The sequence below is a fragment of the Ochotona princeps genome, chromosome 18 (genome assembly GCF_030435755.1).
Source record: "Ochotona princeps isolate mOchPri1 chromosome 18, mOchPri1.hap1, whole genome shotgun sequence".
Lineage (NCBI taxonomy): Eukaryota > Metazoa > Chordata > Mammalia > Lagomorpha > Ochotonidae > Ochotona > Ochotona princeps.
The window spans coordinates 50391491-50407904 of NC_080849.1; the positions used below are offsets into that span (position 1 = coordinate 50391491).

General features: G+C 44.5%; 1 protein-coding gene across 6 annotated transcripts in view; it reads left to right on the forward strand.

The window, feature by feature from the left end:
• Positions 1-16414, forward strand: part of PIEZO2 (piezo type mechanosensitive ion channel component 2) — a 405850-nt gene that overhangs the window by 321182 nt on the left and 68254 nt on the right. For all 6 annotated transcript variants that reach the window (XM_058676955.1, XM_058676950.1, XM_058676952.1 and 3 more), the window contains 9 exons: positions 2816-2992; positions 3256-3381; positions 4681-4881; positions 6000-6204; positions 6315-6416; positions 7458-7623; positions 10811-11054; positions 13613-13709; positions 14991-15150. In XM_058676955.1, the coding sequence (XP_058532938.1) occupies positions 2816-2992; positions 3256-3381; positions 4681-4881; positions 6000-6204; positions 6315-6416; positions 7458-7623; positions 10811-11054; positions 13613-13709; positions 14991-15150 (1478 nt within the window). The remainder of the gene's footprint in view (positions 1-2815; positions 2993-3255; positions 3382-4680; positions 4882-5999; positions 6205-6314; positions 6417-7457; positions 7624-10810; positions 11055-13612; positions 13710-14990; positions 15151-16414) is intronic.

Sequence of the window (16414 nt, forward strand, 5' to 3'; positions counted from 1 at the left end):
ACAACACCAAGAAGTTAAATAACATGCTACTAGATGACTAATGTGTAGCTGAAGAAATGAAAATCAAGAACCTTCTTGAAGAAAATGTTGCCACTGCATGATCTACGAGTGATTGAATGATTTAATCAGAAGGAAGTGTTTTGAAGAGATGAAAACAACAGAAAACAACAAAACCCATGTGATATAGTTTCCGCTGATCTTTGTTGAAGTGTGTCTCCTCCAGCCAATAAGCAGATGGGTTTTGTTTTTTAATCCAATGTACTGATCTATGATGTTTGATTGAGCTTAAGCCATTTACATTCAGAGTTTAATAGGTATGGGTGTTACTTTGGTCCTGTCATTGGTTTAGTCTTCTGTTGTCATCTTACTGGGATCTTCTTCCCATTTGCCTTTGGTTTTGGTAGGTGCTGTTCCTCTTTTCTGTCAAGAGAACTTCTTGAAGTATCATTTGTAGGGCAGGTTTGGAAGAGGCAAATTCTTTTAGCTTACCTTTACTGTGGAAGAATTTTATTTCATTTTCAAAGACAAAAGAAAGCTTTGCTGGGTATGTTATCCTGGGCCGACAATTTTTTTCTTTTAGAATCTGAAATATGTCACTCCATTCTCTTCTTGCCTGTACAGTTTCCTGTGAGAGATCTCCTGTGAGCTTAATTGGCATTCCTTTATATGTCAATTGATGTTTTTCACGTGCACATTTAAGGATTTTTCCTTATGTTCAATTGAAGAGAGTTTGAAGATCATATGTCGTGGTGAAGATCGCTTTTGATCAAGCCTGTTGGGAGTTCTGTGCCCCTCCTGGAACTTGTTTCCCAATTCTTTCTCTAGATTAGGGAAACTTTCCTTTATTATTTCATTAAATACATTTGCAAACTCAGCTTCTCTTTCTGCCCCTTCTGTGACTCCCATAACTCTTAGATTTGGCCTCTTAATAGTGTTTTTCACACTGTACTTTCTAAGCATTCCTAGGCAACGGAAAGACCTGCGGTGATCTCAAATGGCAGCAAGCTCTCACTTTGTTTATTAAATTTCTCCAGCCACAAACAGTAATCAAACTCCTTTGGAAACACAAGTTTCTCCTTTCCTTGTAGCTGCTCCCTCATGTGTCTCTCCTGTGTCCCTTACTGTCCCCATTGTTCTGTCTAATCCCTTGGACACTTCCTGGATCGAACTGTTCTCTCTTCCTTTTAAATATATATATATATATATATATTTAATATATATATTTATATAATATAATATAATATATATTTATATAAATATATATATATATGACTGCTACTGTTTTTTTTAAATTTTCAACTATATTTATTTTCATTTTATGTGAAAGGCACGAGGTATATAGAACAAATTGAAGAAACAGAGAGATCTTCCCTCCAGTGGTTCACTTCCGGGATACCTGCAATCACAGATTTGAGCCAGGCCAAAGCCAGGAGCCTGGAACCCAATCTGAGTTTGCCACATGCGTGATGGGAACCCAGGTGTCTGAGCCATCCCTTGCGGCCTCCTGGGGTGTGCACGAGCAGGGTGCGGCGTCACAAGCTGAGTAGCTGGGACTTGAATCAGGCACTCTAGCCCTCAACGTGACATAAGCTACAACACCAAGCACCTGCCTCAATACTACTTTTCTAACTTCAAAATGTCACTGAAGAGCCCTGGGAGATCTAGTTATTCTTTGACAAAGGAGCCAGACCTTTCTCTCCTTTGATCATCTCCTCTTCTCCTAGGGGACCTGGTCCCCAGTCAACATTTCGTTGTTAAAAATGTTATCATCACCATCATAGTTATTGCTGCTGTTGTTTTTCATTCCAAGAATAACTGGCTGTTTTGGGTATTTGGGGAGTGAACCAGTGAATGGAAATACTGTGTGTGTGTGTGTGTGTTTCTGAACTTTGGAATATTTTGCAAGGCTGAATAAGATTATGGCGGCTCTGTATATCCATGGACCATTTCACATAGGTCATTTCACATGACCAGCAAACTCACACGCAGCTCCACACCAGCATGTTCAAGTTTATCTCACTGCTCTCACTCCTCACACCTGCTGAACTCAGCAGTTTGTATGCCAGCCATGGCACTAGCATTCATCCAGACTTCAAGGCTGCTTACAATCCCCACCCAACCACCGCTACAGCAATCACCAAAGCCAGCTAAGCTTTCTTCTCCACTCCAGGCTGGCTCCTCCATTTTTCCCTGGCTACTGTAAAGCCCGTGAGCTAGACCTCGACCCTGACCCTCATAATGCACTCTCCACTCTGCAGTTGCATCCATCCAAGTGAGGTGCAGAGCTTACTGCTCACTGTCGAATGCATTCGTGTGTCATTAGCTGGTGAAAAATGACCTGTCAAAATTTGGCCCCATCATGACCTTACCTTCTGCTGCACTTTGTCCTTTTGACTCTGAAGTTTTCATTTGTTTGTAGTTGACTGTACCACCTGTCCCAGCCTTGCTCATGCATCCTTACCCAGGATGCACTTCTCACATTCCTCAGCTGGACTCAGCTCAGGCCCTCTCTCTCTTCCCAAAGACCCTCTGTGACCCTCCACAGTAGGCCACAGACCCTTGTTCACATCCAAGGCTGAGCTATGCTGTGTTATCTTTTCAGTAGTTGCCTACACACCCATCTTCCACGCAAGACAGGACGTCACCCAGGGGAGAGACCATGCATCACCTTGCCCTCCAGTGACTGGGCAATGCTTTACACATGCTAGGAACTCAGTCAGCCTTTGCTAAATTGACTGAGTCAAGTCCTCATGTTTTGTGGATGCTATGCCGTGTGCTGTATTGTTTGTCTCCAATTCTGATTTTGTGTTTTTAGGTGTCTCTGTTCAACTACGTGTTTTTGATTTCCTGGGCGTTTGCTCTGCCGTATGCCAAGCTCCGCCGCCTGGCTTCCAGCGTCTGCACTGTCTGGACATGTGTGATCATCGTCTGCAAGATGTTGTACCAGCTTCAGACCATTAAGCCTGAGAACTTTTCTGTTAACTGTTCCCTGGTGAGCCTCTGGGATGGGGGGATCTTCCGTACTGCCCTTTGGGGGAAGCAAGGAAGATATTTGGGTAACTGCCATGTGCATGCACATCTTGTCCAGTATGTAAGGCCCCCGTCCACGTGGGATCTATTCTGTGCCTGCTGTGCTGAGATTTGCCCTGTTGATGCATGTCCCTCCCTAGTACACCCTTGTCAAAACTGAAGAACAATCTCAGCTCTCCTAATCTGAGAAGTATTTCTTACTCCTCCATGTTCTCTCCGTTTTAGCCAAATGAAAATCAAACGAATATACCCCTTGCAGAGCTGAACAAGTCTCTTCTCTACAGTGCTCCCATTGATCCGACAGAGTGGGTTGGCCTCAGAAAGTCTTCTCCTTTGCTTGTGTACCTGAGGGTAAGGGTTTTGTCAATCCGCTACACAGATGGCATCCAGGATCCTGCACGTAGAGTCTCCAAATATCCCACATGACACTCATCTTGTCTTCCCTTGCATGTGGAACCACCTTTAGAACCATGACAAAATGTTACAGTCAACATTCCATTTTGCTAAGGAGAAATGGACCAAGTAGTCTGAAAATGATTAAATAAAGATATGTACATGCACTCCAATTTAATCTGTCCATTAATGAATGAGGTCAGTGGAGTCATTAGAACTGAAAAGTCCCCAAAACACATCATTAAACTTAGAAAGCAAGTTTCAGACTTCTGAGCATAATATTACTTCTTCTAAACCCGAAGAAAAATATTGAAGTAACTCTTTCAATGAAGTAAATAAATCTTTTTTAAAAATAGAGCAAAGTGATTGTTTCTGAGAAGTGAGTGTCATGTTGCAAGAAGTCTTTGCTGCCTAAATTCTGTTTCTTCATACTTAAGAAAGCATAGGTTACATTTAGAAACAAGGAAGCACGTCTCTGCTGAGGAAATTTTGTTTCACATAGTTTTGCAATCACAATGAAAACCATGTGGGTTGGAATTTCCACTTTCGCTTTGATGGATAGAGCAGTTCCGATCGTACCACACTGGCTTAAAGATTAAACCTTCCCACAGAGCACCAGAGATTTTTACATATGTCAAGCATTCCATTTGCTTTGTGTCGATTTCTAATTTTTCTTCTTATGGAAGATATATTTTATAGATAAAGCCAGCCACCAGTAGTTATTACAAGGATAAAACAAATTAAAATTCGAAAGTGTGATTAAAATGTTGGGCTTCCATGGTTTCTTTCACAAATGCTGTTTCCTTATCATTGCTTTTATCACTGCTGGTACTTTCCATCTTCCGTAAGCTTCTCGGCTTTCTGCACTCTGGGCAGATTTCAGAGACGCACAGCCCCTCCAGACATTCCTAGGATGTCTCCCTACCATTTGGCATTTCTAGTTGAACCTCCTGCCCCAGGTAACTGGATGCTGCTTCCTTAGAATGTGGTGTGAACTTTTCCAGGAGGAGGAATATGCAGCTATGGTCTTATGTCCGGAGATTCCAGACCCCATTACCATAGACATTAGCCATTCCCTATAATGAAAATACATTCTCCCCAAAGCAACACAAACTAAAGGAATATTGAGCTTAATAATGTATTTAATACAGATGGGATTTATAAAAATCATCATCTAGACCTCAAGAATCAAATACAATGATTTTTAGAGATGGCTTCTGGCTTACCGAGTTCTATTTTCTTCCTTATTGTTTGTAGAACAATCTGCTGATGCTGGCCATTCTGGCCTTTGAAGTCACCATTTATCGCCATCAAGAATACTACCGGGGCCGGAACAAACTTACAGCTCCCGTGTCTAAGACAATCTTCCATGACATCACAAGACTCCACCTAGACGACGGGCTGGTTAACTGTGCCAAGTATTTCATTAATTACTTCTTCTACAAATTTGGTCTGGAGGTGAGTTTTCCTGGTACTTGTTTTGTTGGTCTTGCCATGAAAACTTGAGTAGCTACTTTGCACTGTTGGCGCCCACAGCCTTGTGGCACAGCTCCATGCGATGGCTCCCGTCACCTCCACCTCAGCAGGCAGTGTTTCTCCCAGTTGGTTAATCTGGTTTCGTTGAGTTTTTCAAGACCAGTTGCCAGTGATGCCCTACCTCCCAGTGGTGCCCTGGATCTCCAAAGCTAGCTCAGTAAGTGGACATATGTTGTCACATTAGCTGGTTTCTTATTAAGAATGTATTCGTCTTTATTTGTGCATTCTGAAAGTCTTGCCTATAACCACAAAGAACTGTTTTAACTTGAAATGATAGTGCCTGTCCCTTGATAGAATGCATTTATAACAGGTATGTTTTGTCTTGTTGTCATTCTCTTCACTTTTAACATAACCAGTGTTTTTGTTTGTTTTGTTTTGGGGGTTTTTTTTGGGGGGGGGAGAAATGAGAGAGCTTAAAAAATTCATGGAAAATTTTTAATTAAAAGGTGTTTAAGATGCTGCTCCAGATACCTATTTCCCATACCAAAGTGCCTCCCCTTGGAGGCAGCAAGTGATGGGTCAAGTCCTTAGTTCCGTATCATTTACACAGAAGAGCCACACTGAATCACCAGTGCCAGGCTTTGGCTTGCCTTGACCCCACCCTGGTGGTGTGGGAATCAGGAGAGTGAACCAGCTGGTGGAAGACTCTCTTTCTCTCTCTGCCTTCTAATAAGTAGAAATAAATGCATCTCAAAACTTCTTTTGAAGATAAATTCGTTTTGATGCAAAAAATTAGAAATCCTTGCATTGCTTTTTCATAATACATGGACTTTTGCACGGATTTTTGAAGATCCAAGGTTCGTGAATTTCAAAGTTTTTGTGCCAGGTATACTTATTTTTAATTTATTTTCCAAGAACATCTTAAAGCTGTTTTGTATTTTTGTCAAAAGACACTGAAAAGGGTAAGAGTTAAGGAAGAGTTAAGGAACCAGGCCTGTCCTAAGGCATTCAGGTCCCTGCCGCCTGCTTGGGCCTGACCCCTGACCAACACTCCCCTTCCATGTCAACCCAATTTTCTGCCTCTTGTCTTCCTTACACAGACCTGTTTCCTAATGTCAGTGAACGTGATTGGTCAGCGGATGGATTTCTATGCCATGATCCACGCCTGTTGGCTCATCGCAGTCTTGTACCGCCGCAGAAGGAAAGCCATCGCAGAGGTCTGGCCCAAATACTGCTGCTTCCTGGCTTGCATCATCACCTTCCAGTACTTCATCTGCGTTGGTATCCCTCCTTCCCCCTGCCGAGGTGAGCTGCTCTGGCTCAGTCATTTGCTCTTAGCAGAAGCCATTGCCCAGTGGAACCAGGGGTGGCACATCCAGAGTAGTGATGCTGCTGCTTACTGCTTCCCCCTACAGATTACCCATGGAGGTTCAAGGGTGCCAACTTCAACGATAACATCATCAAGTGGTTGTACTTCCCAGACTTCATTGTGAGGCCCAACCCCGTGTTCCTTGTCTGTAAGTGCTTCAGCCTCAGGGCTCTCTGGGGTGCTGGTATTTAAGTTTCTGGTGGCTTGTTATTCTCTATGATGTGTGCACTGCTTCATGCACTGGACTTTATAATCACAGGAGGGCTTCTTTAGGCATTAATGGCACAAGTCATGAATTTCCTGTTGTGTTTGCACTATTCAAAAGTCAATATTCCATGTTACCTTGTATGAGCTCATCCCCCAGTGCAGACCCTTATACGTACCCACCAGTGTCTACATATCTATCTTTTAAAAGACGGAGGAGAGCGAAGGACCATATGTTCCATGAAGGAGTGGACTTTAATCACCAGGAAGGCGGGCTACAGTCTCTAGGCCCTCCCAGGCATCTGCAAAGGCTGGAGTGGTCCCACACACACATCTAAGACAATAAGAACTTCTGAGTGCTGCCAAAAACTCAAGAATGGCTCTCTTGCCCAAATTCATGTTTAACTTCAAAAGCAAGGAAGACAACTTTTTTACAGGCTGCAAGGCATGCTTGACCACGTGAGAGTCTGTTCTGGGCAACTCTCCCCATGTCAAACTCTCTGCCATCCCTATCCACTCCCTGGAAATTTTTTTTGCTTCAGATATAGAGAAGAACAGAGAGATTAAAGGCAGAAATGTCTGCAACCACCACAACCACATGTAAAAGGGAAAAAGTGGGGAAAGTTGTTCAAATGGCCTCTTCAAAGCTGGTAGGAGGCAAATACAAGTAAACTTCTTTCCCGAGAGACTCATGAAGTCTAGTGCTTAGTACCTAGTGCTTTCATACACTAATGTGCAAATAAATCGCAGCCCCACTTCCCTCAGTGCGAGTCTCTGGGATGTCTGTGGTCACTCTTCTCCCTTATAGTGGGTAAAGTAGCACTTGGTCCCGACACTGGAGTCTGATATGAATTTTGGCCTTGGACTGTGGGAACACAGCCGTCTGCCAGTTGGGGACAGCTGATTGTGTGCAGTGACTGTGTTCCTGCTTGTGTACCCAGAGAAGGAGAAGGTGGCTCCAGGATCTCCCCATTTGTCTTGCCAGATGACTTCATGCTGCTCCTCTGTGCCTCCCTGCAAAGGCAGATATTTGAGGATGAAAATAAAGCTGCCGTGCGAATCCTGGCTGGGGACAACGTTGAGATCTGCATGAACCTCGATGCGGCCTCCTTCAGCCAGCACAACCCCGTGCCAGACTTCATTCACTGCAGGTAACAGTCAGGTCCCATCTGAAAGGCGTGCGGGTGTGCATTGCACGTGGATTGCACGTTTGCTTAGATTCTCTATGTTGTAGTGAATAGTACGGACGGTATGCTCTGAGGCTGGTACATGAGACACTGTGACTCAGTTATCCAAATTGAGCCTCTGAATTGAAATATACTGAACTGTTTTTTTGTTAAAGAAGTTATTGATTTACTTAAAGCGCAGTGTTACAGAGAGATATGGAGAGACAGAGACAGGTAGCCCTTGCATCTGCTGGTTCACCACCTAAAGCTGTAATGGTCAGAGCTGGACCTGTTCCAGGCAGGGGGCCAAGAGCCTCCTCTGGGTATCCCATGTGGGTGCAGTGCCCCAAGAACTCAGGCCGTCTTTAGATGCTTTTCCAGGTACATTAGCAGGGATTTGGACCAAAAGTGGAACAGCTGTGGGAAAATGAACTGGCCTCTATATAAGACGTTGGCATCACAGGTGATGGTTCTTGCACTGCAGTGCCAGTCCCCTGCTACTGCAAGCCTAGGTTTTTCTATACTTCTCAATGTAGAAATTAACTTGTGTCAATATTGCCAGTTGGTAGTTCTCCAGCCAAAAGCTCTCCATCTCATCTTCCCTCCCTGGTGCTCATGCCTGTTTCACATCATCAGAACCACTCATCCTCCTAAACATTCCATCCCTACTCCTGCCCTGACTGCGTCCTCACCCCAGCCCATCTTCATCAACCCCATCTCTCCTCATTCTCTGGCCCTTGTCCCCTTACTCCATCCTACCCTTTTCTATCCCTGCCCTCATCCTTTGTGCATATCCTCCATCCCTCCATCCTTCATCCTCCTCCTCCTCTGTCGTTTGTACTGCTCATCCACATGTCCTCTGCATCCTCCCTCTCCCTCTTCATCCTTGTCTTCCATCTTCCTCCTCCTTTTCTGTTTCTCATCTTTGCTCCCTCCTTGCCAGCATGGTTCCTGTCCCACAGTGCACATAACAGTGGCTTACTTGGTGCCAGGTTCTCTCCCAGGTGCTTTATTCACATTGAGCCATTTCATCTTACTGATCACCTATGAAGGGGGAATACTGCAACCCCCATTCTGTAGATGAGGACACTATAGCAAAGAGATGGAGCATAGGTCATGGAAATTGGCCATAGGGATGCTAAGGAAAATATCAACCCAGTTTACCCTTGGCAAAGAAAAAAGTACAAATTCTGAAGTCCACAATGTCCTGTCAAAAAGCTTAAGTACCAACTCAAATGGAAGCTGTTGTACACCCTTGGGTTTTTTTGAGCGGAACCTTCTATTTAAATTGAATTATTTTACATATTTAAACCTGTTTCTCTGTTAGGAATGCCAGAAAAATAATCCCCTTTGGCAAAATAACCTGGCAAGTCCCGTGGTGCTAAGAGGCCCTCGAGTATGGGTGCATTTGCTCAGGGAAGCCTAGGCCTTGGCATTGCGCCTCCTTGATGTCAACCCCTGGGCAGCCATGACAGTCAAGTGGCCGCCTAACAGCCCACCTGTCACCAGGGCAGGGCTAGGCACTCCAGCTGAGGCTCCTTTTGCTCCACATTTCCTGTGGTTTTTCATGTTTTTCTTGCAAGGTCTGCATTGTGGTTTCTGGACCTGATGTAGGTTGAGTACTAGACAGAGAGAGGCCAGGGCTTCCGAAGGTGTAAATGGTCACTGCGGGCATGAGGGACCTGCACGGAGGATGTGCTGTTCTGACATGCACACGTGTGAGCACACACCCCAGAACGGCAGCAGCCTGCTGAAATCGGCTGCATTCCAATTGCGTGCATTCAGAAGCCCTCGTGGGCCCCAGCTGGTCATTGCCTTCACCTACAACAATCCGCATTACTGGGAAGTACTGACATCATATTCACTCTGCTCTATTTAGGAAGCCAAGAAAGTGTGGAAAACATGCTCAAGAAAATTACATGGCAGCATTTAAAGTGTTTTACTCTAAAGAAAATAAAGCTAAAAGCTCACTTGCCTGAAAAATCAACCAGAAAAGCCCCATCCACTTCTAGTAATGCCATGGGTCAAGCATAGCCTATGTATTATTACAAACTTATTAACCTTCTACAAAATAACAACCCATTAACCAAACAGCGAATCCAGAATTGATGCTCCTATGTTATCTCCCCAAACTGGAAAAGGAAACAAAGCAGAGCCCTCCACACAAGCAGGTGCACCTGTCGTCCGCATGGTGGAGCACCTTTGCTGATGTTCTGCAGGAAGCCGGGTGACAAGACACATGCTGCGGTGATGAGCAAAGAGGACCTCTCTCTTGCCCTCCATCTCTGTGACTCTGGCTTTCAAATGAAACAAATAAATACTTTTTTAAAAAAAGGAAAAATTTCCCATCCAGTTCTCAGGCTTCCAATAAACAAACAAAAAGAGTGCCTTCAGTGTTGTGCAGAGAACCTCGCTCCTGGTAGGGTGGACTAGGTGAGATCCTGTCAAGGTAGACAAGACATTTCCACACCGCTCCTGGTAGGGTGGACCAGCTGAGATCCTGGTCAAGGTAGATAAGACGTTTCCACACTTTATCTCTTCATCCGTCAGCAATGACATGAGTAAGATGAATACAAAGCTTACAGCATGAACTTCTGCATGCTTTCAAATCCGAAGATAGTTCAAAAAGCTAATGAAAACATGCAATGCTAAGATGTTTACTTTTGCTGCCAAATTATTGTGAATTCCATGAATGGATTGTCCATATTTGCTATGAAATCCTTGCAGACATGGCTTTTAATCTTGGCCGCACCAAAATAAACTTGTCTCTTTTTATAATAGAAAAACAGAGATAGGAAGAGCTCTTATCAGCTGGTTCAGTTCCAACATGCTTGCAGTAGCAGAGTGTAGGTCAGGGTCTGGGGCAACACCAGAACCAGATCTCCCTCATATGGCAGAGATTCAACTTGAGGAGCCAGGGATGCCTCCCCAGGGACTGAATTAGCAGGAAGCAGGAGCCAGAACCGGGAATCAAACCCAGGTATTCCAATGTGAGACACAGTGTTCTTATCCACTACATCCCACCCACCACCTTCCACCTGAATTCCATCTCCCCACGTACTTTCTGTGGTGGCCTTATGCAGTCCACTGTAGAAGGCAAATTGTTCCCTTCTTCCGTTAGAATCACCTGATTTTTTCGTTTGTTGTCCCTATATCATTTTCTAACTCCTAGGTCTTACTTAGACATGTCCAAAGTAGTCATCTTCAGCTACCTCTTCTGGTTCGTCTTGACCATCATCTTCATCACGGGCACGACCCGAATCAGCATCTTCTGCATGGGCTACCTGGTGGCCTGTTTCTACTTCCTGCTCTTCGGGGGTGACTTGCTGCTGAAGCCCATCAGGAGCATCCTGCGTTACTGGGACTGGCTGATCGCCTACAACGTCTTTGTGATCACCATGAAAAACATCCTGTCGGTAAGTGGCTCTCGCAACGTCACATGTTTGTGGTTCCTGTGTGACAGTGCATGATCCACTCCGTGGTTCTCAAAAGCCTTGTGCCTGCACTTCTGCTCTGTTAAAGCCCAAATAAAATTCTGCAAACTCAGAATTCTACTGGCTGCTTGTTATTCTGTATTGCACTGTATTAAACAACATCATTTTTGTTTGTCCCAAGACCATCAGATGAAGGGATATGTTTCCACAGGCATAAATGCATTTTACTCATTAGAACCTGATCCTTTCTGAAGAGCAATACTATGAATTACACGATGGCTCTTTGAGAAATTGAATCAGTGATTGAATATTTTCAGCAGTTATACTATATTGATAAAGGCATATCTCTCACCTAGAAAGAATTTTATACGTGTAAAATAATGTCAGCTTGATTCTCTGTACCACTGTGTGGGATGAAAATAGAGATGGAAACGGTTGCTGAGGGCAAAAATGATTCATGCGCCAGTAAGTGGACACAGAAGTGCGACTTCACTGCTGCCTCTGAGCACAGATGTACAGCTTAGGACCTAGCCAAAGCCAAGACCGGAGGAAACACACACCTGTCTGGCTGCTATATGGCTGCCTTCCAGGGCCCAGCTTTTCTCTGGCATGAGCAGCAGCACACACTGCCACTGGACCTTGCAGAGTCGTATTGATGCTTTAGGCTGAAAGGACACCTTTGTGTGTTATTCAATGCCGCAGGAAATCAAACAATACCCCTTCATGAGCTGGAGGCCTCAGTACTTCCCCACTGGCCCTGATTCAATATTAACTCAGTGCCTGCTCTAGCAGATTGTTCAGCCTGCGTGTCCACTCCTAGCCATTCAGAGACGAGCTCACCTAGCCACTCAACTGCAAACGCCATTAGATCTTTTTGTTTTGGGCCATGAATCACTATGTTCAGATGGCCTGGAAAGCCAACTCAGCTAACAGGACTTTGAATTTGTCATCTGCTGCCCATAGAAAAGTTACTTTTCTAGCTGATAGTAAAAGTGACTTTGATCAACACTTTTATCCCCAGTAAAGTTAATTTGTATTAACTTGGAGTAGCACTGAGAGTTCTTGGAGAGATTGTGGGAAGGGAAAATAGGCTACAGGATGATGGCACTTCATTCTAAAACCAGTCTGGTGTTGAGGGACCTGCTGCTGGAGCCTGAGCCACATTGGCCCTGGAAAACAAATACAAACTCCTTTCCTTTGTCTATTCTATAAACCTCTGTTACTATGCAAGAGCTGAATGGTGCACAAATTTTATCCTCAAGGAACTCACATACCAAACAGGAACACACACACACATACACAATATACAGTCTGTAAATGATAAATATTGCAGCATTGTAAGGACTCAATATTCTATCCTTTGATAAGTTGAATCAGTCATTGAGTCTTTTTCTGTATTGGCAAAAGCATTTCTCTTACCTAGAAAGAATTATGTACGTGTAAAATGATATAAACATGCCATTTGAAAGCATCAGACTTGATCAGAGATTGAGGTTTTCCACAGGAAACAAAAGAGGAGCGAAATCTCCAACTTAAAGAACATGAACAAACGCAGCATGGGAAAGGATGGGAATGTGGACTTGGAGAGCTTGTTCCTGGAGCTGGGGAACCCATCCATACTGGGAAGCCACTGTTTTGGGAGAAAACACTAGTGATTCTTATGCCTCTTGCCCCCAGGAAACACACACACACACACACACACACACACACACACACACACACTTCATCCATCAGCTTTACATGTTGGCTTGCCTTGATCTATGTTAATTAAATGTTTCCTCCCCTCCAGATATGGGCTAAATACAGCTTAATACACTGCCACCATTAGCTCACTGACTACAGGCCAATAAACAATGAAGATCTTTGTACCCAGAGAATTGGCCAGAAACATCTCAAAACCATGGTGGTTGGTCCCTCAGGTGCCATGGGGATCGGTTCTGTTGATACCAAAATGGCACAGGACTCAGACCTTCTCAAATACTTACAATCATCTCCAGATGACTCAGAATATCTAAGTGCATTGTAAATGCAGTGTTCATGGTTCTTATACTGTGGTGTTTAGGGAACGTGTATTCATACTCAGTATTTGATCTGCAGTGTTTGAAGGCATGGAGGCAAAGCCTGCAAATTCGGGGGTCTGACTGTTGAGTTCCTGTTGAACGAATCATCAAGACTAATGTTGTGTCTGGGGTGATCTGGGAAAGAATTTAGATTTAATAATCCAATCTGCGAGAAAAGAACTATCAAAAGCAAAACCCTGAGGTTCAACACAAAAATCTAGAATTTTCTCTTTGGGAAGCCCCACTTTCAAGGCAGAAGTACCGTGAAACCCCCACCTTTATTCACTGGGTTCTGTTTTCCCTGGGAATTGATGCTGTTCTTGATGTAGCTAAGACATGGTGACTCTATTTGGAGGTACATTTTTGTACTTTCTATAGTCACTGCGCTGGGACCTTGTGAATTCTTGTACCCTTGGAAATCACAAGATGTAGTTTCTAGATACAGAGCTTGAGAATGCACCTTCCCTTTCTGTTTTTCAGATAGGAGCTTGTGGGTACATTGGAACGCTAGTGAAAAATAGCTGCTGGTTGATCCAAGCTTTCAGCCTGGCCTGCACAGTCAAAGGCTATAAAATGCGTAAGTAAGAACTGAAAATTGGAGAATCGAGTAGGAAACAAATGGAGAGACAGATCATGTTGTAATTGGAAAACCGGGCAAAGCACATAAGAAGACTAGACTTGGAGGTCAGTGCCATCCCAGCAGTGGTCCCTTGTGAATCTATTGTCCATAACGTGCAGTGCTCCAACTCCTGGAATCTTTTAGGGTCATCACACACCTGCACGTCTGGATATTAGGTACAGTGCTGTAGTAACTCCAGGGACACTTTTAATTGCTTATTAGGAACAATTCCAGAACCCCCCTCAAGCCTGCAACTGCAAGTCTGGGCCTGGGGTCAAGCATCCCATGCCCTACATCTGAGTACCTGGGTTCATTACCCAGCTCTGGTTCCCGAGTCCAGCTTCCTGCTAATGCAAAGCATGGGAGGTAGTGACTTTGTTCCTGACACTTTGGGAAAGACCTAGATTGAGCTGCTGACTCCTGGCTTTAGCCGGGCCCGGCCCATGGTCCATTACATTCACTTGGGGAAATGAACCAGCTGATGGGAGCTAACTCTTGTTCTTTCTCTTGCTGTCCCTCAAATGATTTTTTTTTTTAAAGTTAAAAGAGCCCTACAGTTGCCCCACTTAGGATCTTGGATCTCCAAGGTAACTTAACTTCTAAGCCCTTCTCTTGTCAGGAAGCTCAGGAAATCTCAAACTCGGGAAAGCAGCTAGGAGCAGCATCAGAGTTTCTGGAGTCTCAGCAACACTACGGCCTCTTGCCCCAGAACTCAGAAAGGCATAATCCATGGCCTTTCTGGTGTCCAGAACACACATTGCTTGGACACTGTGTCCAAGCTTACACTGTGGCCTCTGACCCACACTACACTTTTCTGAGGATGAAACAACACGGGGACTGTGTAGGTTGAGAAGTGCTATCAATGCCTCTTTCCAGAGACATCATACTGCCCCTGGGTAGGCCATGTTCCCCAAATTAGAACATCTCCCCTGCCCTTAGGGTACTACTTCTCCATGACCTTTTTCGGGACTCAAAGGACTTCTTGGTCCGAGGGACCCACCTGTGTCCTACAGGCTTCAGAGTTCCCCTGCGTAGTCAGCCAGATGACTCATTGCTGAGGCTGGACTCGATGGGGGTGGCTTCACTCAGAAAAGTCAATGCAGTAAGGGATTAGTGCATCTGAACATGCTGTTGCTGTCCTGTGTGATGCCCCATGCCTCGCTGTGCACCAAGCCTAGGACAGAACACTGGAAACGGATGTTCATTTTAGCTTGTTCTGTTTCTGCTTTGTTACCACAGCTGATGACGACTCCTCCTGCAAACTGCCCAGTGGGGAAGCGGGGATTATCTGGGACAGCATCTGCTTTGCCTTCCTCCTGCTGCAAAGGAGAGTGTTCATGAGTTATTACTTCCTGCACGTCGTGGCTGACATAAAAGCCTCACAGATCCTGGCGTCAAGGTGAGTCAGCCCAGGATGGCAGTGAGGTTTCTCAGTAAGCACCTGAAGTAGCAGGATACTGTGCTTTCTGTGAGAGCTTTCTTAAGGAAACTGGAAATCCCTTTCAAGAAAACCAACTTGAGATTTTAGTGCAACATCTACAGGATGTCAGATGGACCAGCAATGAGAAAGTTCGTGATGCGGAGTCCCACTATGGGACACTGCGGAAAATGCAGGAATTCTAGTCTTTGAGACCTCCCAGGACAGCGTCTCAAATGAGGAGTCACTCACTCCAGCATATTGACCTACAATAAAGTCTGTCTTTTGTTCCATGCCTTTATTTTAAGAAGAAAGTGATGAAAATAGAGAGAAACATGATCATTTCTTGCAGCACGGGTCCTGTGTGGAGAAGCAATGTGCCATGCCAGCCACATGCTAAGCCTTCTCTATTTCCTTCTAATACCTATTTCTGCCTACCCCTCTTTCCCTGTGTCATCTGGTTCCCTGCTCTGGGTTGCTGCCACAATTTGTAACACTACCCTTTTCTCTCTTAGACACCATTCTTCTTCAAGGTTTTTGTCCCCTATTTGTAGCTTTTGTTTAAAGAGAAAGAGGAAAAAGAAAAGAAACAGTTGGACCAAAAAATCTAGTTTAAAGGTAATGCCATTGAGATGGGAACTGAGAGGGGGCCCAGTGGCCAGCTGTGTCAGCCCCCAGACAGCTGTGCTCATCTCAGAGGCCTTGCCTGGATCCCATTGGACTCTGGTGCTCAGGCTCTGATGAACATTGGGTTCAGTCTTATGAAGCCTTGGACTTGTGGTTTGAACCCCTTCATCTGTGTTCATGATGCCAGCCTCCCCAGAGCCTTTTCTTTTCTGCTGCCAGAATGAACCAAAATACATCCGTCAGAGGCAATCCTCAACTTTTGTGACTTGACTGGGAGCCACATATGGCTCAGAAGAGGGCACAGAAAAGGGACTTATTCACTTTCAGTCCCCTTTCTGTAGGTAAATAATAATTCCACTTATGCACAACACTGGCCCTGGAATATGCCATCGTCATTATGTTCTAATGCAAAGGGCATCATTTGTAGCACAAAGTGTCTCAGCCAATTAATATAACTTTGATTTATTTGTACATGGCAGCTTGTAATTTTATAGGTAAATGTTTTTTTTTTAATTGACTTTCCCTAGATATTTCATTCTTAGAGAAAGCTGTCATAATTACTTAAAATGCATGTCCTGCATGCTACGGTGAGAGTGGTGGCTTTGGTTCAGAGTACAGC